This window comes from Oncorhynchus nerka, linkage group LG26 (genome assembly GCF_034236695.1).
Source record: "Oncorhynchus nerka isolate Pitt River linkage group LG26, Oner_Uvic_2.0, whole genome shotgun sequence".
In the NCBI taxonomy this organism is placed as follows: Eukaryota; Metazoa; Chordata; class Actinopteri; order Salmoniformes; family Salmonidae; genus Oncorhynchus; species Oncorhynchus nerka.
The window spans coordinates 42719386-42741565 of NC_088421.1; the positions used below are offsets into that span (position 1 = coordinate 42719386).

General features: G+C 42.5%; 1 protein-coding gene across 4 annotated transcripts in view; it reads right to left on the reverse strand.

Moving 5' to 3' along the window:
* Positions 1-2176: 2176 nt before the first annotated feature.
* Positions 2177-22180, reverse strand: part of LOC115119072 (zinc finger protein OZF-like) — a 54962-nt gene continuing 34958 nt past the window's right edge. The window contains exons 2-4 of one of the 4 annotated variants that reach the window (XM_065010749.1): positions 13750-13945; positions 12720-13348; positions 2177-2781 (exon numbers count right to left, since the gene is read on the reverse strand). In XM_065010749.1, coding sequence (XP_064866821.1) covers positions 2593-2781; positions 12720-13348; positions 13750-13945 — 1014 coding nt within the window. In that variant the 3' untranslated portion in view covers positions 2177-2592. Of the gene's footprint in view, positions 2782-11115; positions 13349-13749; positions 13946-22180 lie in introns of those variants that run through there. The other 3 variants (XM_065010745.1, XM_065010747.1, XM_065010746.1) reach the window with 3 other exon arrangements.

The following is a 22180-nucleotide window of genomic DNA, read 5'->3' on the forward strand; positions in this document are numbered from 1 at the left end:
ACGGATTAATTAAGCATGGCTTTGACAACGATGAATTGTACAAACGTTGTAGAATACTCATCACTGCTGGAAGGAAGTAGTTAAAGACAACGTTTGTGTTTATACCGGAAGTACCGCCCCCACTTACCGTCATGTCAGTGTTGAGCTAAACAGAGCTTCAGATCTCGCCAGCTTGTAGAATTATAACAATGAAATGAGTTACCTTTGCCTCGTTCAGCCATCCTAATGGGAAAAATAAGATTAGCACAGGCTAAGGAGATCTTATACGTTTGTTCTATGAGATAATAGCAGTCAGTTAATATGACCTTTAGTAATAATGAAGCCTTTATGTGATGTAAATGCTTTTTTGTATTGCATAATTGACATTAGCAAATAAAGATTGATGAACAAAACGAACAAGAGATCCTGAACCTGTGTTTACAACAGTCCTTATTTTCAGCATTTATCCAAATCCATGCAAAACCGCCATTCATTTTCCCCATAGTCTTTGTCTTTGTCCAGCGAACCATGGCAAAATTAGTGCCTATAGAAAGATGTCATTACTATTTCTCTCTTTAGAGCCCCACAGTGGATGAGTCATAATACCCTTAAAACCAAATGGTCAAACTAGGAAATGGTTCCAATTGCTTTCCACTTTCACTTTACCCATAGGGGATTTCCATAGATTTACCCTGGAGAGACATTTTGAGAACCATTTCAATCTCTCTCGGACAAGGTGACTTTTATCAATATAATCGTCTCTAATTACACGCTAATTAGGATAAAAGTAGACATCATGCAAGACTACAAACCCTTAAAAGCTCCTGCACATCATCTCCAACTGACACCTTTGCTAGGTATTGTCATTTCAAATCTTGCCCATGACAGGTCACAGAATTGTCCATTTTAAAAAGGTCATTGATTGCAAGATATTAGCTGTTATCCCTTAGTCTTTTAATGAATGCATAACGGTAAACCTAGACACTTGCATCATATAGTATTCTGAGTGGTGACTCATGGCTCACTACCTTGGCTAGATTCATTGATACAATTATGGGCTTGTAGCATTAACATAATATTGGAGTCAGAGTGAAAATGTTCTTCACTCTTCACCTTCTTCTGGCAACGGTCCATACTTGGTCCCTTACTATTTTTAATTTGCTTCAATGATCTTCACATTTTCCAAACGTGTATTTTGGTCCTGTTTCATCCAACTGACAACACATTACATTATCAAAGTATTTTTGTCTATTTTATGTTTCTATCTGAACATATTTTTCACTCTTAGTCTTCTGACGTTGACAACAGAGTCCTCTGAGGCGTGGGGTGGGGGTCCGGTAAGGGGTTATCCCCGCCCGAGGCCTGGACACTTTTGAAAGGTAATTTATGACGTTTCAGAATCAATTGTCAAACAAAGTTGAAATGTATAATTTTGTTTTAAAATCTATGACAGCTAATTTTGATATGTATACTAGAGGTCAAATATCAAATTTCTGTCAATCTGAAGATGTGTCTGATGGACAGCTATGAATCTAATATTTCCAATGATATATGATTAAAGGGTAAATATGAGTAATAACCTGATGTACTGTATGCTGACATTGTCATAGGGGTTTTACCCTATGGGCAAACTGAAAGGGATGGAGGGATGAATAGAAATAGTGATAAACACACATAAAGCTACCATTGCTGCTGTGATAGAACACATTCAACTCCAGGGACATGGACCTTAAAAAAACCCTATGAGACATTTTCAACCTGAGGTGAGCCCCACCGAGCACCCTGGCTCATTGACTATAAGGCCTGCAGATTCATTCAGATTATTTGTTGATCAAAGTACGTGTATGAATGTACATGTGTGTACATTTCAAGAATTCCATTATTTTACTTTTGTATTTGTGAGTATTGTTGTATTTTGTTAGATATAACTGCACTGTTGGAGTTAGGAACACAAGCATTTCTACACCCGCAATAACATCTGCTAAACGTGTGTATGTGACAAATACAAGAGTGTGTGTTTGTGTGTGAGTACAGGTGCATAGGTTTGTAATTGGTGGAGGGTGATATGTGCATTAACATTAGTGAGGTAACACATAAAACATTGGTTTAGTTGTTACTCACATAATGTAACTTATTACTTTAAATTGAGTAATTTATTACTACAATTCAACATGTTATCATATTAACCAACAAGACATTACATTTACCAGTTTTATTACATAAATCTATTGTTACAAGAGACAGTATGCATAGTTATTACCTGGACCTCATGGATATTATTATCCAATGTATTATTGATCCTTTTAAAGGAGCATTTTAATCAATCACAGGTTCAGACAGATCAGAGCTGCATATTATGCTGCACAGAGGTTACCATGGTGATCAGACTAAAGCAACTGTTTAATGGGAGATGGATATGACTGTTCACTAGATGTTTTCTATTGATCCTTTATTAAGGGATCTGGAACTGGTGTTGGATAGATGGGAGATGAAATAAGCCATGTTTGTGCTTTTTGGTGTTGTCTCATTGGTCCTAAATTAACAAAGCTCTTCCCACATATATCCAAGGTGTCTCTCCAGTGTGTGTTCGATGGTGTCTATTCAGGATGGACACTACGGCATAACTCTTCCCACAGTCAGAGCAGCAGTGGTGAGGTTTCTTCCCTGTACATCTCTGCTGGTGTTTCTTAAGGTGTTCTGATCTGGAGAGACTCTTCTCTGTCTCGTCAGCAACATGATGTGGTTGAAGCGCACCAGGTGATTAGCCCCTCCCACTGAGAGCGCGACGGTTAGGAGAGTCCCCTGTGAAACAAAGACATTGAATAGACCGGTTTTGCTATTTAGCAGAAGCTCTTATTCAGAGCTACTTACAGGAGCAATTAGGGTTATTAAGTACCTTGCTCAAGGGCACAGACAGATTTTTCATCTAGTCGGCTCAAAGATTCGAACCAGAAACCTTTCGATTAGTGGCCCAACGCTCTTAACCACTAGACTACCTGCCACCCATATCAATATACACTCAGTGGCCAGTTTATTAGGTAAACAGATGGTTTAACAGATGGTAGAACAAGGAGAAGATCCGTAACGAGGAGCTCGACCCGCTCTTTCATGATACGGGCTGAATGTCCCCTTCCAACATGTGAAAGATGGTAACACCTGCGAAATCATGACTTGTTCAAATAACCTGTGACGCAAAACCTAAACACCAGAACTACTGCTGCTAGTTATCCCACTTGGAGAATGTTGAGAAAAATGTCAGTCTCATAGTTTCAGTATCCTTATACAGTAAATACATAGACGAAACCATCAGATATGGGGGTATTGTGGCATGTAGCAGAAACCTACAGTAAAAAGGTATTGGTGTAACCTGGTGCAATTTCTGCCCCATGCAACATTGCTCAAGATTCACTTGTCAATGTGACTTGTTACTGTAACAGCATCCTCATCTAAAATCATCAGTTTACAGTGTTTTCAATCTCAAGGCCATCAGACTACTGAACAACAATCACTAACTCCGAGAGGCTGCTGCCTACAATGAGACCCAATCACTTTAAACAATGCCACTTTAAATAATGCCACTTTAATAAATGTTTACATATCTTACATTACTCCTATCACATGTGTATACTGTATTTTATACCATCTATTGCACCTTACCTATGCCGCTCGGCCATTGCTCATCTATATATTTATATGTACATATTCTCATTCACCCCTTTAAAATTGTGTCTATTAGGTAGTCGTTGGGGAATTGTTAGATTACTTGTTAGATGTTACTGCACTGTCGGAACTAGAAGCACAAGCATTTCTCTACACTCACATTAACATCTGCCAACTATGTGTATGTGACCAATAACATTTGATTTGATTTTTAGTGGAGAGAGGAAGAGAGGAAAGTGGAGAGAGGAAGAGAGGAAAGTGGAGAGAGGAAAGTGGAGAGAGGAACGTGGAGAGAGGAAGAGAGGAAAGTGGAGAGAGGAAAGTGGAGAGAGGAACGTGGAGAGAGGAAGAGAGGAAAGTGGAGAGAGGAAAGTGGAGAGAGGAACGTGGAGAGAGGAAGAGAGGAAAGTGGAGAGAGGAAAGTGGAGAGAGGAAGAGAGGAAAGTGGAGAGAGGAAGAGAGGAAAGTGGAGAGGGAGAGAGGAAAGTGGAGAGAGGAAGAGAGGAAAGTGGAGAGAGGAAGAGAGGAAAGTGGAGAGAGGAAGAGAGGAAAGTGGAGAGAGGAAAGTGGAGAGAGGAAGAGAGGAAGGTGGAGAGAGAGGAAGAGAGGAAGGTGGAGAGAGGAAGAGAGGAAAGTGGAGAGAGGAAGAGAGGAAGGTGGAGAGAGATGAAAACAACACACTGGAGACGATCAATTATTTTAACTACAAAAACAGATTAACGTTAATAAATGGGATTATAGATATACAGATGGTAGCAAGCAAGGTTAGCTAAGCAGGTGAGCGGGTCCAGCATTTGATACACGGGATTGGAAATAATCATAAAAACGAATGACTGTGGTGTTTGTTTTGAAGCCAGAAAGACATCCAGTAAAAAAAATCTAATTTGTCAATGTGGGTCAAGGGGAAAATGGAGTCCCTAGAGAAAGCAAGTACAAGATGGGTGTCAGGGATGGAGCGGCAGTATTATCATAAGGAGATGTGTACTTGGAAAATGGAGGAGGAATGGAGGGAAAAAGAGAGGGAGAAAGAGGTCTAAGAGAGCGAGGGAAGAGGGTGAGCTCGAGTTGGATAAAAATGGTGGGGAAAAAAGGGAGATGGTTTGTCAAAGAACAATGGTAGAAAGTGTAAGCAGAGGGAGCTGAAGACAGGAGAAGAAATGGAAGTGAATGAGGGTGAAGTATCGGAAGTGGAAGGTGTGGTAAAGTTATCGGAGGATGAGGAAGAGTCTGACAGTAGGAGTGAAGTTTATGGAAAAAGTGGACTCTTGCCTTTTGGCTGATCCATTTGTGGTTTCACGGTGGGTGAAAAAAGAGTTGGGTCATGTGGAATCGGAGGGAGTAACTAGAAGTTGTCTAGTGATAATTGTTTGTGTTTCTGTTGGGCAGAAAGGTGTTCCTATGTGGCAGCAGTGTGTAGTAGGGAGGGTCCAAGGTGTTCCTATGTGGCAGCAGTGTGTAGTAGGGAGGGTCCAAGGTGTTCCTATGTGGCAGCAGTGTGTAGTAGGGAGGGTCCAAGGTGTTCCTATGTGGCAGCAGTGTGTAGTAGGGAGGGTCCAAGGTGTTCCTATGTGGCAGCAGTGTGTAGGAGGGAAGTGTCCTATGTGGCAGCAGTGTGTGAGGAGGGTCCAGGTGAAGGGCAGCAGTGTGTAGTAGGGAGGGTCCAAAGGAATAGGGAGGGTCCAAGGTGTATGTGCAGTGGAAAGGGTCCAAGGTGTTAATGTGTTAAGGTTGTAGGGAGGGTCCAAGGTGTTCCTATGTGGCAGCAGTGTGTAGGTGGGAAGGTCCAAGGTGTGAGAAGTGTGCAGAAGGGCACGAGACAAAGGAATGTGTAGTATTGGGGAAAGTAGTGTAATGTGTTAATTGTAGGGGTGCCCATAGAGCTGGGGATCAGACATGTCCCGTGTGAGAGAGAGGTAGGTTGAGGTTCTCCAGGGTTAGAGGAGAGCAGAAGTTGTCATATGCTGAGGCAGTGAAGAAAGCAGAGGAAGATGGGTTAAGGGGGAGGAGTGGTGAGAGTAGATATATACCAGTATAGAGGGATAGGCCAAAAAGTGAACTACTCTACTCTACAGTAGTGGGTGTTTTCATATATATATATATATATATATTGACATCTCAAAACATCTATTAACTCTTCTGCAGTAAAATCTTGTACACCCAGGTACTTTTCAGCAGCTGCCCCCTACACTCATTAAAAACACACAACCCCATGTCAGTTCATGCTGCAAGAGCTCTGATAGGTTGGAGGACATCCTCCAGAAGTTGTCATAATTAATGTGTAAGTCTATGGAAGGGGGTGTGAACCATGAGCCTCCTAGGTTTTGTATTGAAGTCATTGTACCCAGACGAGGATGGAAGCTAGCTGTCTTCCAGCTACACCATGGTGCTACTCTACAGTGCTGATGAGGCTACTGTAGACCTTCATTGAAAAATAGTATGTTTTAATAAATTACTTGGTAACATGATTATATTTAGTATAGTTATCTAAAAAGGATAACTTAAAATGTTTTATCTGAAAAGTCACTGAGGATGGTGCTTCTCTTCCTCCTCTGACCCCCCCAGACACCAGTCAGTCACCCACATAATCCCCTCCTTACTAATACCTAACCAGCTTGCAAAATTACAAATCACATAGCCAGATAACAGCTGGCAAATTACATTGATATGCTTTGGAATGTCTCGCCAGCGTATCAGGAATGCTAGCTAGATTTTGGTTTAGATATACAAATGTAGTTCGTTAGCTACCTCAGATTTTTTTTCTTCTGCTGTGCTGATGTTAGCTGACTGGATGCCTTCATCTTTGAGATGAAAGAGAGGAAAAAAATAATTTGATAGAATAGAATCACTTTTCAACGTTCAACGGCATGGCAACCCCAAGAGTTGAGAATTCAGTTCTGTTTCAAAATCCTCTGGTTGAAAGTGATGGCTACAGACATTTTTCTCACATCAACTGGATACACCTTCACAGGGCGGTACTCCAAGTCCTGAAATCGCTATGAATTCTGGATATTGTGATTTGCTTACAACCAGAAAAATGTAGCTGGCCAGTTCATATTTGCATGTAGTGAGGAATTAACATTTATGACTTGATATATTAATAACATATTAATGGACACACTGAGTGGACAAAACATTATGATCACCTGCTCTTTCCATGACAAAGACTGAACAGGTGAATCCAAGTGAAAGATGTGATCACTTATTGATGTCACTTGTTAAAGCCACTTCAAATCAATGTAGATGAAGGGGAGGAGACAGGTTAAAAAGGGATTTTTAAGACTCGAGACAATTGAGATTAAGGCAGTTTATACAATTAAAAAAAGAATTACAATATATTAGCACTGTGTGCCATCAGGCCCCTACTCCACCACTGCCTCATATCTACAGTACCAAATCCATGTGTATGTTATCGTGTGTGTATGTTATCGTGTGTGTATGTGTCTGTGTTTGTGTTGCTTTAATCTGCTTCTTAAATCTAATTTTACTGCATCAGTTATTTGATGTGGAATAGAGTTCTATGTAGTCATGGCTCTATGTAGTACTGATACTTTCGGGTTGGAGCGAGCGGTCCCATCCGCGCTTCGGTCTGCAGGTTGTATAACTTTTCATTACATTTCATTATAGTACAACGGTTTGATTTGTCTAATCTTAGCAATTTCTTCTTAGCTAGCTACATAGCCGTCTTTGTATCAAAGATAATTGCGTAATTATCGTATTTCGTGGTCCTCCTATCTGCCCAGCAGCTAGCCAGCTAGCAAACGTTCACCGTCTACCGTAGCACTGTAGTAACTATCACACTCAACTGAACGACTTGATTAGTGTAGTGTTAGCTAGCTACATAGTTGTCTTTGCTGTCTTCGTATCCAAGATAATTGTGTAGTTTAGAGTGTGTAGTCTTAGAGTGATTATCTTAATTTACCGAGGTTAGCTAGCCAGCTATTTGTCGTCCTTAACGTAGGAGTCACTCCTAGCTAGCCAACAGCTAGCCAACGTCTACTGAATAGAACTTTCGCATTCGGTCGCATTCCGCTTCGCTCCACAGGTAGTATCACATTTTCATTTCATTTCATTACAGTCCCAACGGTGTGATTTGTTTGATCGTAGCTAGCTACATAGCTAGCTACATAGCCGTCTTTGTTTCAAAGATAATTGTGTAGTCTAGAGCGATTTTCTAGGTTAGCTAGCCAGCTATTGTCGTTCTTTTAACGCAACGTAACGTAATCAACACTGCTAGCTAGCCAGCTAGCCCCCGAATAGCAGCATTGTAGAAACTTTACACTCAACGGAACGACTTGATTAGTGTAGTGTCAACAACGCAGCCACTGCCAGCTAGCCTACAAAGTCAACAACGCAGCCACTGCCAGCTAGCCTACCTCAGCAGTACTGTATCATTTTAATCATTTTAGTCAATTAGATTCTTGCTACGTAAGCTTAACTTTCTGAACATTCGAGACGTGTAGTCCACTTGTCATTCCAGTCTCCTTTGCATTAGCGTAGCCTCTTCTCTAGCCTGTCAACTATGTGTCTGTCTATCCCTGTTCTCTCCTCTCTGCACAGACCATACAAACGCTCCACACCGCGTGGCCGCGGCCACCCTAATCTGGTGGTCCCAGCGCGCACGACCCACGTGGAGTTCCAGGTCTCCGGTAGCCTCTGGAACTGCCGATCTGCGGCCAACAAGGCAGAGTTCATCTCAGCCTATGCCTCCCTCCAGTCCCTCGACTTCTTGGCACTGACGGAAACATGGATCACCACAGACAACACCGCTACTCCTACTGCTCTCTTCGTCCGCCCACGTGTTCTCGCACACCCCGAGAGCTTCTGGTCAGCGGGGTGGTGGCACCGGGATCCTCATCTCTCCCAAGTGGTCATTCTCTCTTTCTCCCTTACCCATCTGTCTATCGCCTCCTTTGAATTCCATGCTGTCACAGTTACCAGCCCTTTCAAGCTTAACATCCTTATCATTTATCGCCCTCCAGGTTCCCTCGGAGAGTTCATCAATGAGCTTGATGCCTTGATAAGCTCCTTTCCTGAGGACGGCTCACCTCTCACAGTTCTGGGCGACTTTAACCTCCCCACGTCTACCTTTGACTCATTCCTCTCTGCCTCCTTCTTTCCACTCCTCTCCTCTTTTGACCTCACCCTCTCACCTTCCCCCTACTCACAAGGCAGGCAATACGCTCGACCTCATCTTTACTAGATGCTGTTCTTCCACTAACCTCATTGCAACTCCCCTCCAAGTCTCCGACCACTACCTTGTATCCTTTTCCCTCTCGCTCTCATCCAACACTTCCCACACTGCCCCTACTCGGATGGTATCGCGCCGTCCCAACCTTCGCTCTCTCTCTCCCCGCTACTCTCTCCTCTTCCATCCTATCATCTCTTCCCTCTGCTCAAACCTTCTCCAACCTATCTCCTGATTCTGCCTCCTCAACCCTCCTCTCCTCCCTTTCTGCATCCTTTGACTCTCTATGTCCCCTATCCTCCAGGCCGGCTCGGTCCTCCCCCCTCCCGCTCCGTGGCTCGACGACTCATTGCGAGCTCACAGAACAGGGCTCCGGGCAGCCGAGCGGAAATGGAGGAAAACTCGCCTCCCTGCGGACCTGGCATCCTTTCACTCCCTCCTCTCTACATTTTCCTCCTCTGTCTCTGCTGCTAAAGCCACTTTCTACCACTCTAAATTCCAAGCATCTGCCTCTAACCCTAGGAAGCTCTTTGCCACCTTCTCCTCCCTCCTGAATCCTCCTCCCCTCCCCCTCCTCCCTCTCTGCAGATGACTTCGTCAACCATTTTGAAAAGAAGGTCGACGACATCCGATCCTCGTTTGCTAAGTCAAACGACACCGCTGGTTCTGCTCACACTGCCCTACCCTGTGCTCTGACCTCTTTCTCCCTCTCTCTCCAGATGACATCTCGCGTCTTGTGACGGCCGGCCGCCCAACAACCTGCCCGCTTGACCCTATCCCCTCCTCTCTTCTCCAGACCATTTCCGGTGACCTTCTCCCTTACCTCACCTCGCTCATCAACTCATCCCTGACCGCTGGCTACGTCCCTCCCGTCTTCAAGAGAGCGAGAGTTGCACCCCTTCTGAAAAAACCTACACTCGATCCCTCCGATGTCAACAACTACAGACCAGTATCCCTTCTTTCTTTTCTCTCAAACTCTTGAACGTGCCGTCCTTGGCCAGCTCTCCCGCTATCTCTCTCAGAATGACCTTCTTGATCCAAATCAGTCAGGTTTCAAGACTAGTCATTCAACTGAGACTGCTCTTCTCTGTATCACGGAGGCACTCCGCACTGCTAAAGCTAACTCTCTCTCCTCTGCTCTCATCCTTCTAGACCTATCGGCTGCCTTCGATACTGTGAACCATCAGATCCTCCTCTCCACCCTCTCCGAGTTGGGCATCTCCGGCGCGGCCCATGCTTGGATTGCGTCCTACCTGACAGGTCGCTCCTACCAGGTGGCGTGGCGAGAATCTGTCTCCTCACCACGCGCTCTCACCACTGGTGTCCCCAGGGCTCTGTTCTAGGCCCTCTCCTATTCTCGCTATACACCAAGTCACTTGGCTCTGTCATAACCTCACATGGTCTCTCCTATCATTGCTATGCAGACGACACACAATTAATCTTCTCCTTTCCCCCTCTGATGACCAGGTGGCGAATCGCATCTCTGCATGTCTGGCAGACATATCAGTGTGGATGACGGATCACCACCTCAAGCTGAACCTCGGCAAGACGGAGCTGCTCTTCCTCCCGGGAAGGACTGCCCGTTCCATGATCTCGCCATAACGGTTGACAACTCCATCGTGTCCTCCTCCCAGAGCGCTAAGAACCTTGGCGTGATCCTGGACAACACCCTGTCGTTCTCAACTAACATCAAGGCGGTGGCCCGTTCCTGTAGGTTCATGCTCTACAACATCCGCAGAGTACGACCCTGCCTCACACAGGAAGCGGCGCAGGTCCCAATCCAGGCACGCACTTGTCATCTCCCGTCTGGATTACTGCAACTCGCTGTTGGCTGGGCTCCCTGCCTGTGCCATTAAACCCCTACAACTCATCCAGAACGCCGCAGCCCGTCTGGTGTTCAACCTTCCCAAGTTCTCTCACGTCACCCCGCTCCTCCGCTCTCTCCACTGGCTTCCAGTTGAAGCTCGCATCCGCTAAAAGACCATGGTGCTTGCCTACGGAGCTGTGAGGGGAACGGCACCTCAGTACCTCCAGGCTCTGATCAGGCCCTACACCCAAACAAGGGCACTGCGTTCATCCACCTCTGGCCTGCTCGCCTCCCTACCACTGAGGAAGTACAGTTCCCGCTCAGCCCAGTCAAAACTGTTCGCTGCTCTGGCCCCCCAATGGTGGAACAAACTCCCTCACGACGCCAGGACAGCGGAGTCAATCACCACCTTCCGGAGACACCTGAAACCCCACCTCTTTAAGGAATGCCTAGGATAGGATAAAGTAATCCTTCTCACCCCCCTTAAAAGACCTAGATGCACTATTGTAAAGTGGCTGTTCCACTGGATGTCATAAGGTGAAAGCACCAATTTGTAAGTCGCTCTGGATAAGAGCGTCTGCTAAATGACTTAAATGTAAATGTACTGTGGAATAGAGTTCTATGTAGTCATGGCTCTATGTAGTACTGTGGAATAGAGGTCTATGTAGTCATGGCTCTATGTAGTACTGTGGAATAGAGTTTTATGTAGTCATGGCTCTATGTGGTACTGTGGAATAGAGTTCTATGTAGTCATGGCTCTATGTAGTACTGTGGAATAGAGTTCTATGTAGTCATGGCTCTATGTAGTACTGTGGAATAGAGTTCTATGTAGTCATGGCTCTATGTAGTACTGTGGAATAGAGTTCTATGTAGTCATGACTCTATGTAGTACTGTGGAATAGAGTTCTATGTAGTCATGACTCATGTAGTACTGTGGAATAGAGTTCCATGTAGTCATGGCTCTATGTAGTACTGTGGAATAGAGTTCTATGTAGTCATGACTCATGTAGTACTGTGCGCTTCCCATAGTCTGTTCTGGACTTGCGGACTGTGAAGAGACCTCCTGTGGCATGTCTTGTAAGGTATGCATGGGTGTCCGAGCTGTGTGCCAGTAGTTCAAACAGACAGCTCGGTGCATTCAACATGTTTTAATACCTCATAAATACAAGTAGTGAGGAAGTCAATCTCTCCTCCACTTTGAGCAAGGAGAGATTGATATGCATATTATTAATATTATCTCTCTGTGTACATCTAAGGGTCAGCCGTGCTGCCCTGTTCTTGCAATTTTCCTAAGTCCTTTTTAGTGGCATCTCACCACACGACTGAACAGTAGTCAAGGTGCGACAAAACTAGGGCCTGTAGGACCTGCCTTGTTCATAGTGTTAAGAAAGCAGAGCAAGAAAGAGATGGATATGACTGTTCAATATATGTTTTCTATTGATCCTTTATTTAGGGATCTGGAACCGGTGTCGGATCGGAAGATGAAATACGGCACATTTTTGCTTTCTGGTGTTTTTTCATTGGCCCTAAATGAGCAAAGCTCTTCCCACAAAAACAGACATAGGGTTTCTCTCCAGTGTGTGTTCGCTGGTGTGAATTTAGGCTCCCTGATTGACTGAAACTCTTTTCACAATGCTCACAGCTGTAAGGTTTCTCTCCTGTGTGTGTTCGCTGGTGTGTATTCAGGTGTACTGATTGACTGAAGCTCTTCCCACACTGATCACAGCTATAAGGATTCTCTCCTGTGTGTGTTCGCTGGTGTGTATTCAGGTGTACTGATTGACTGAAGCTCTTCCCACACTGATCACAGCTATAAGGCTTTTCTCCTGTGTGTGTTCGCTGGTGTATAATTAGTTTTTCTGATACAGCAAAGCTCTTTCCACACTGATCACAGCTATAAGGTTTCTCTCCAGTGTGTGTTCGCTGATGTGTAGTCAGGGTGGAAGCTAGAGCAAAGCTCTTCCCACATAGACAAACATAAGTTCTCTCTCCAGTGTGTGTTGCCTGGTGTCTAATCAGGGAGGAAACTACAGAAAAGCTCTTCCCACACTGATCACAGCTATAAGGCTTAACTCCTGTGTGTGTTACCTGGTGTCTATTCAGGGTGGAAGCTACAGCAAAGCGCTTTCCACACTGATCACAGCTGTAAGGCTTCACTCCAGTGTGTGTTAGCTTGTGTGTGGTCAGGTGGACTGCCTGATTGAAGCTCTTCCCACACTGATCACAGCTATAAGGCTTCACTCCAGTGTGTGTTAGCTTGTGTGTCGTCAGGTTGCATGACTGGTTGAAGCTCTTTCCACAATCAAGGCAGGGGTAAGGCCGCTCCCCTGTATGAATTCGCAAATGATATTTGAAGGCGTTAGAAGCAGTAAAACACTTCCCACATTCTGGGCAGCTGTAAGGCTTCTCTCCAGTATGGATTCTTTGGTGTACTTTAAGACCTCCTGCACAGGTGAAACTCTTCCCACACTGAGAGCAGCAGTACGGTTTCTCTCGGGTGTGAATCCGCTGGTGCATAATGAAGCCACTCCTGCTAGTGAAACTCTTCCCACAGTCAGAGCAGTAGTGGTGAGGTTTCTTCCCTCTACATCTCTGCTGGTGTTTCTTGAGGTGTTCTGATCTGGAGAGACTCTTCTCTGTCTCGTCAGCAACATGTTGTTGAGGCTCCCCAGATGATAAGCTCCTCCCACTGAGAGAACGACGGTTAGGGGTGTCACCTGTGAAACAAAGACACTGAATAATAGGTTTTGGAAATATGGGTCCATAAACACTTTCTTTTTGTTATTTAGCAGACGCTTTTCTCTAGAGCGACTTACAGGAGCATTTAGGGTTTTGTACCTTTCTCAAGGGCACACAGACAGATGTTTTACCTAGTTGGCTCAGAGATTTGAACAAGCAACTTTTCGATTAGTGGCCCAACGCTTTTAACTACTAGACTACCTGCTGTCATTATCCTCAATATACACTCATTCGCCAGTTTATTAGGTAACAACCCCACTCCATTCACAAAACTGGATCGATCATTTACTGGCCACTGAGTGTTTACTGTTCATGAATGAATTAACAGAAGTTGCAGAAGCAGATTGTAGTCTAATCCACCCCCCCCTATTGTTCTTACTTGATGAAATCAAATCTCCATCTTCTTCCTTCTCATCCTCCTCGTGTCCTTCTCTCACAGTTCCACTCTGCCCTGCTGTTTTCCTGCAGTCGACCAGCAGCACAGAAACCCTCTTCAGATCCAGCAGTAAGGCGCTACCAGGAGAGTTGTGACCAGGGGACTCCGGCAGGGTGGAGGGGGACGGACTAGCTCTGTCCTGGTGACCACAGGAAGTATTGTACATAGAATATCATTAGACCAAACATTTGATTACTTTAGTCTGAATCTCTGATTGATTGGTGCATACTTCTAATATCACATTTCTCCTGAATTGTGTCACTGATCACCACTTTCCACAACATTTTCAATCATTTTGGCACATTTTTCATATGGAAGTGGTATATATATATATTTTTTTTTTTACAAATGTCAAAACTGATAACACTTGTCATGCCTCCTGTCTTATGTTCAGAACCTTTGATTGAGCATTCAGTGGAGTTCAACACATCTTTCACCCGAGTTAATCTTGGTTAACCCAGAAATAACGTCTCACGTAATTGGTCAGCCGATTTAGTTCTGGGTTCATACGTGTTGGTTGGTGAGCTGAAGAGATGATGAAACGAGGAGGACGCCAACACCTGACAAATCGTGATTTGTCAAAATAACCAGAGGAAAACCAAAACACCTGACCTACTGCTGCTCATTATGATGTAGTATTTAACCTTTATTTAATTAGATAAGTCTGTTAAGAACACATTTTTATTTTCAATGACGGCCTAGGAACATTTTTACCTTGTCAGCTCGGGGAATCGATCTTGCAACCTTTGGGTTACTAGTCCAACGCTCTATCCACTAGGCTACCTGCCGCCCTCCCTAGTATTTAGAGCCAATTCCATCAATTATTTGGTTTTACCTTCCACCCTAAATTAAATGAATGTAAATGTATACAGTTATCCCCATGTACAATAGAGCACATCTCTCTGGTGCCTTCAACAGCCTGTTTCTAGCCTGTGTTGCAGAGTTATGTATCCTATACATTTATATAATCAGGGTTTGGGGGGCATTAGCCCCTCCCCCACCCCAAGCACCACTCCATTGGAATGGCCGTTGACAAATATCCAACACAGGGCTAGTCCACCATCCAGATCAGAGCTGTAAATACAATCAAGCCTGTCTAATGGCAGCAGAGTAGTTAGTTTGTTAATGTTGATCAACACTGAATTGGATAAAAATGTCAAGACAGGAGAAGGAGCATAATAGAATCTATTCTGAATGTTCCAAACTGGTGAGTTTCTGATGCTAGCCAGCATGCATTTACACACTGCAGTGCACAACATGCTGTTTACATGTGTATTCGTCCTCCTCTATCCTTTTGCAAATCAGATCACAACTCCAATCTGGTCCTCTTTACCCATCCACATTGACTGGGCCGGTCAAGTTCCTTTTGTACACATCACTGACCATCTGAAATGGTCCATCCACACAGACAATGTGGTGAAGAAGGCTGAACAGCACCTCTTCAACCTCAGGAGGCTGAAGAAATTCAGCTTGGCCCCTAAGACCCACAAACCTTTACAGATGCACCATTGAGAGCATCCTGTCGGGCTGAATCACCGCCTGGTACGGTAACTACACCATTCGCAACTTCAGGGCTCTCCAGAGGGTGGTGTGGTCTGCCCAACGCATCACCGGGGCACAATGCCTGCCCTCCAGGACATAAACAGCACCCAATGTCACAGGTTGGCCAAAAAGATCATCAAGTTCATCAACCACCCGAGCCACGGCCTGTTCACATCGCTATCATCCAGAAGGCGAGGTCAGTAAAGCTTCTATCTCAAGGCCATCAGACTGTTATATAGCCATCACTAGCCGGCCTCCACCCAGTACCCTGCCCTGAACTTGTCACTAGCTGACTACCACCCGGTTGCGCTACCATGCACCTTAGAGACTGCTGCCCTTTGTACATAGACATGGAACACTGGTCACTTTAATAATGTTTACATATTGTTTTAACCACTTCATATATACTGTATTCTAGTCAAGTCCATCCTATTCAACTAGTCCTGTATATACTGTATTCTAGTCAAGTCCATCCTATTCAACTAGTCCTGTATATACTGTATTCTAGTCAAGTCCATCCTATTCAACTAGTCCTGTATATACTGTATTCTAGTCAAGTCCATCCTATTCAACTAGTCCTGTATATACTGTATTCTAGTCAAGTCCATCCTATTCAACTAGTCCTGTATATACTGTATTCTAGTCAAGTCCATCCTATTCAACTAGTCCTGTATATACTGTATTCTAGTCAAGTCCATCCTATTCAACTAGTCCTGTATATATACTGTATTCTAGTCAAGGCCATCCTATTCAACTAGTCCTGTATATACTGTATTCTAGTCAAGTCCATCCTATTCAACTAGTCCTGTATATACTGTATTCTAGTCAAGGCCATCCTATTCAACTAGTCCTGTATATACTGTATTCTAGTCAAGTCCATCCTATTCAACTAGTCCTGTATATACTGTATTCTAGTCAAGGCCATCCTATTCAACTAGTCCTGTATATACTGTATTCTAGTCAAGTCCATCCTATTCAACTAGTCCTGTATATACTGTATTCTAGTCAAGGCCATCCTATTCAACTAGTCCTGTATATACTGTATTCTAGTCAAGGCCATCCTATTCAACTAGTCCTGTATATACTGTATTCTAGTGAAGTCCATCCTATTCAACTAGTCCTGTATATACTGTATTCTAGTCAAGTCCATCCTATTCAACTAGTCCTGTATATACTGTATTCTAGTCAAGGCCATCCTATTCAACTAGTCCTGTATATACTGTATTCTAGTCAAGTCCATCCTATTCAACTAGTCCTGTATATACTGTATTCTAGTCAAGTCCATCCTATTCAACTAGTCCTGTATATACTGTATTCTAGTCAAGGCCATCCTATTCAACTAGTCCTGTATATATACTGTATTCTAGTCAAGTCCATCCTATTCAACTAGTCCTGTATATACTGTATTCTAGTCAAGACCATCCTATTCAACTAGTCCTGTATATACTGTATTCTAGTCAAGACCATCCTATTCAACTAGTCCTGTATATACTGTATTCTAGTGAAGTCCATCCTATTCAACTAGTCCTGTATATATACTGTATTCTAGTCAAGTCCATCCTATTCAACTAGTCCTGTATATACTATATTCTAGTGAAGTCCATCCTATTCAACTAGTCCTGTATATACTGTATTCTAGTCAAGTCCATCCTATTCAACTAGTCCTGTATATACTGTATTCTAGTGAAGTCCATCCTATTCAACTAGTCCTTGTATATACTGTATTCTAGTCAAGTCCATCCTATTCAACTAGTCCTGTATATACTGTATTCTAGTCAAGTCCATCCTATTCAACTAGTCCTGTATATACTGTATTCTAGTCAAGTCCATCTTATTCAACTAGTCCTGTATATACTGTATTCTAGTCAAGTCCATCCTATTCAACTAGTCCTGTATATACTGTATTCTAGTCAAGTCCATCCTATTCAACTAGTCCTGTATATACTGTAAGTCAAGTCCATCCTATTCAACTAGTCCTGTATATACTGTATTCTATCCTATTCAAGTCCCATCCAAGTCCATCCTATTCAACTAGTCCTGTATATACTGTATTCTAGTCAAGTCCATCCTATTCAACTAGTCCTGTATATATACTGTATTCTAGTCAAGGCCATCCTATTCAACTAGTCCTGTGTATATATACTGTATTCTAGTCAAGTCCATCCTATTCAACTAGTTCTGTGTATATATACTGTATTCTAGTCAAGTCCATCCTATTCAACTAGTCCTGTATATACTGTATTCTAGTGAAGTCCATCCTATTCAACTAGTCCTGTATTCTAGTCAAGTCCATCCTATTCAACTAGTCCTGTATATATACTGTATTCTAGTCAAGGCCATCCTATTCAACTAGTCCTGTATATATATTCTAGTCAAGTCCATCCTATTACTAGTCCTGTATATACTGTATTCTAGTCAAGTCCATCCTATTCAACTAGTCCTGTATATATACTGTACTATTCACTAGTATTCCTATTCAACTAGTATATCTGTAAGTCAAGTCCATCCTATTCAACTAGTCCTAGTGTATTCCAGTCCATCCTATTCAACTAGTCCTGTATATACTGTATTCTAGTCAAGTCCATCCTATTCAACTAGTCCTGTATATACTGTATTCTAGTCAAGTCCATCCTATTCAACTAGTCCTGTATATACTGTATTCTAGTCAAGTCCATCCTATTCAACTAGTCCTGTATATACTGTATTCTAGTCAAGTCCATCCTATTCAACTAGTCCTGTATATATACTGTATTCTAGTCAAGTCCATCCTATTCAACTAGTCCTGTATATACTGTATTCTAGTCAAGTCCATCCTATTCACTAGTCCATACTGTATTCTAGTCAAGTCCATCCTATTCAACTAGTCCTGTATATACTGTATTCTAGTCAAGGCCATCCTATTCAACTAGTCCTGTATATATACTGTATTCTAGTCCATCCTATTCAAGTATATACTGTATTCCATCCATCCTATTCAACTAGTCCTGTATATACTGTATTCTGTGAAGTCCATCCTATTCAACTAGTCTTGTATATACTGTATTCTAGTCAAGTCCATCCTATTCAACTAGTCCTGTATATACTGTATTCTAGTCAAGTCCATCCTATTCAACTAGTCCTGTATATACTGTATTCTAGTCAAGTCCATCTTATTCAACTAGTCCTGTATATACTGTATTCTAGTCAAGTCCATCCTATTCAACTAGTCCTGTATATACTGTATTCTAGTCAAGTCCATCCTATTCAACTAGTCCTGTATATACTGTATTCTAGTCAAGTCCATCCTATTCAACTAGTCCTGTATATATACTGTATTCTAGTCAAGGCCATCCTATTCAACTAGTCCTACTGTATTCTAGTCAAGTATATACTAGTCCTATTCTAGTCAAGTCCATCCTATTCAACTAGTCCTGTATATATACTGTATTCTAGTCAAGGCCATCCTATTCAACTAGTCCTGTATATACTGTATTCTAGTCAAGTCCATCCTATTCAACTAGTCTGTGTATATATACTGTATTCTAGTCAAGTCCATCCTATTCAACTAGTCCTACTGTATTCTAGTGAAGTCCATCCTATTCAACTAGTCCTGTATATATACTGTATTCTAGTCAAGGCCATCCTATTCAACTAGTCCTGTATATATACTGTATTCTAGTCAAGGCCATCCCCTATTCAACTAGTCCTGTATATACTGTATTCTAGTCAAGTCCATCCTATTCAACTAGTCCTGTATATACTGTACTAGTCAAGGCCATCCTATTCAACTAGTCCTGTATATACTGTATTCTAGTCAAGGCCATCCTATTCAACTAGTCCTGTGTATATATACTGTATTCTAGTCAAGTCCATCCTATTCAACTAGTCCTGTATATACTATATTCTAGTGAAGTCCATCCTATTCAACTAGTCCTGTATATACTATATTCTAGTCAAGTCCATCCTATTCAACTAGTCCTGTATATACTGTATTCTCAAGGCCATCCTATTCAACTAGTCCTGTATATACCATCCTATTCAACTAGTCCTGTATATATACTGTATTCTAGTCAAGTCCATCCTATTCAACTAGTCCTGTATATACTGTATTCTAGTCAAGGCCATCCTATTCAACTAGTCCTGTATATACTGTATTCTAGTCAAGTCCATCCTATTCAACTAGTCCTGTATATACTGTATTCTAGTCAAGTCCATCCTATTCAAGTCCTGTATATAGTCCAACTAGTCCTGTATATACTGTATTCTAGTCAAGACCATCCTATTCAACTATATACTGTATTCTAGTCAAGTCCATCCTATTCAACTAGTCCTGAAGTCCATCCTATTCAATAGTCCTGTATTCTAGTCAAGGCCATCCTATTCAACTAGTCCTGTATATACTGTATTCTAGTCAAGACCATCCATCAACTAGTCCTGTATATACTGTATTCTAGTCAAGTCCATCCTATTCAACTAGTCCTGTATATACTGTATTCTAGTCAAGTCCATCCTATTCAACTAGTCCTGTATATATACTGTATTCTAGTCAAGTCCATCCTATTCAACTAGTCCTGTATATACTGTATTCTAGTCAAGGCCATCCTATTCAACTAGTCCTGTATATACTGTATTCTAGTCAAGGCCATCCTATTCAACTAGTCCTGTGTATATATACTGTATTCTAGTCAAGGCCATCCTATTCAACTAGTCCTGTATATACTGTATTCTAGTCAAGGCCATCCTATTCAACTAGTCCTGTGTATATATACTGTATTCTAGTCAAGGCCATCCTATTCAACTAGTCATATATATATATATATATATATATATATATACTGTGAAAAAGTATTTGCTCCCTTCCTGATTTCTTATTTTTTTTGTCACACTTAAATGTTTCAGATCAAACACATTGTAATATTATACAAAGATAACCCAAGTAAACACAAAATGCAGTTTAAGTGATCATTTTATTTACTAAGGGAAAAAAGCTATCCGAACTCTCATGGCCCTATGTGACAAAGTAATTGCGCCCATTTGTTAAATCATGAATTAACTGTGGTTAATCACATTTTTTGGAAAGCTGAGTTAAATTTCACGAGCCACACCCAGGTCTGATTACTGCCAGACCTGTTGAATCAATAAATTACTTAAATAGAACCTGTCTGACAAAGTGAAGTAGGCCAAAAGATCTCAAAAAGCAAGACATCATGTCGCGATCCAAAGAAATTCAGGAACAGATGAGAAACAAAGTCCTTGACATCTATCAGTCTGGAAAGGGTTACAAAGCCATTTCTAAAGCTGTGGGACTCCAGCGAACCACAGTGAGACATTATTCACATATGGAGAATTTGGAACAGTGGTGTACCTTCCCAGGAGTGGCCAGCCTATGAAAATTACCCCAAGAGCGCAGCGACGACTCATCCAAGAGGTCACAAAAGGACCCACAACAACAGCTAAAAGAACTGCAGGCATCACTTGCCTCAGTTAAGGTCAGTGTTCATGACTCAACCATAAGAAAGAGACTGGGCAAAAATAGCATCCATGGCAGTGTCATGACATTGCCCTCTTTGGACACAGCTCTGCACCATCCCCCTACCAGCACCATCACCCTGCCAGCACCATCCCCTCTCTCTGTCTCCTACAACTAGGCTGCTGTGGTCAGAGAGGTCGTAAATTCCTGGAGGAGATTATCTTCTCATGGCCACAGTATAGAGAGAGTGAATTTTCATAGAGAACAAAGGAATTTCTTCCACCTCACAGAACTTGAGGTCCGAACAACATTTATGTTCTGGAGAAGGTATAAAAGATTGGTGAAGAATCCAGCTACGAACTGGTCCGTTTGGTGCAATTTTGTGAAACAATACGGCCACATTACCATAACGCTGTTTATACAATAGCCTCAGATATGAGACTTACATCTAATTGTTGTATAAGATGAATGAGTGAGGATGATACTGTTTGTGAAATTGTGTAATGTGATTTTGGACTGTTTAATGAAGGAAACTCCAATTCCCTTTGGAGTTTAACTAAATCAGAGGAAGTCCATCTCTGAATGGCTTAAAAAAAAAAAAAATGAAGGTTTTGGATTGGCCCACTCAAAGTCCGGACTTGAATCCGATTGAGATGCTGTGGCGTGACCTTAAAGGCGGTTCATGCTAAAAAAAACTCCAATGTGGCTGAATTAAAACAATTCTGCAAAGAAGAGTGGGCCAACATTCCTCCACAGCGATGTGAAAGACTCATTGCCAGTTATCTCAAAGGCTTGATTGCAGTTGTTGCTGCGGAGGGTGGCATAACCAATTATTAGGTATAGGGGGCAATTGCTTTTTCACATAAGCCATGAAGGTTCGCATAGCTTTTTTTCCCTTAATAAATATAATCATCACTTAAAATGCATTTTGTGTTTACTTGGGTTATGTGTAATATTTAAAGTTGGTTGATGATCTGAAACATTTAAGTGACAAATGTGCAAAAAAATAAGAAATCAGGAAGGGAGCAAATACGTTTTCACAGCACTGTGCACACACACACACACACACACACACACACTATTCTATCCTACAGGTAGAATATTTAGTATATCCACATACTGTCTCTACATCCTGTGATGGAAAATGTTTTCATGTGAAGAGCAGCCTTGAAAATGTTCATCTTTTCTAAATGTCAAATAATCCTTGGTTCCTGCCAATTATTCCTCCTCCACCAGACTTCACAGTTGGCTATATGTATTACAGCAGGCAGCATTCTCCCCCCTGCCAAACCCAGATTTGTCGTTCGGCAGTGAGCCTTACACCACTCCAGCCGACGCTTGGCATTGCGCATGGTGATTTTGGCTTGAGTGCAGCTGCTCAGC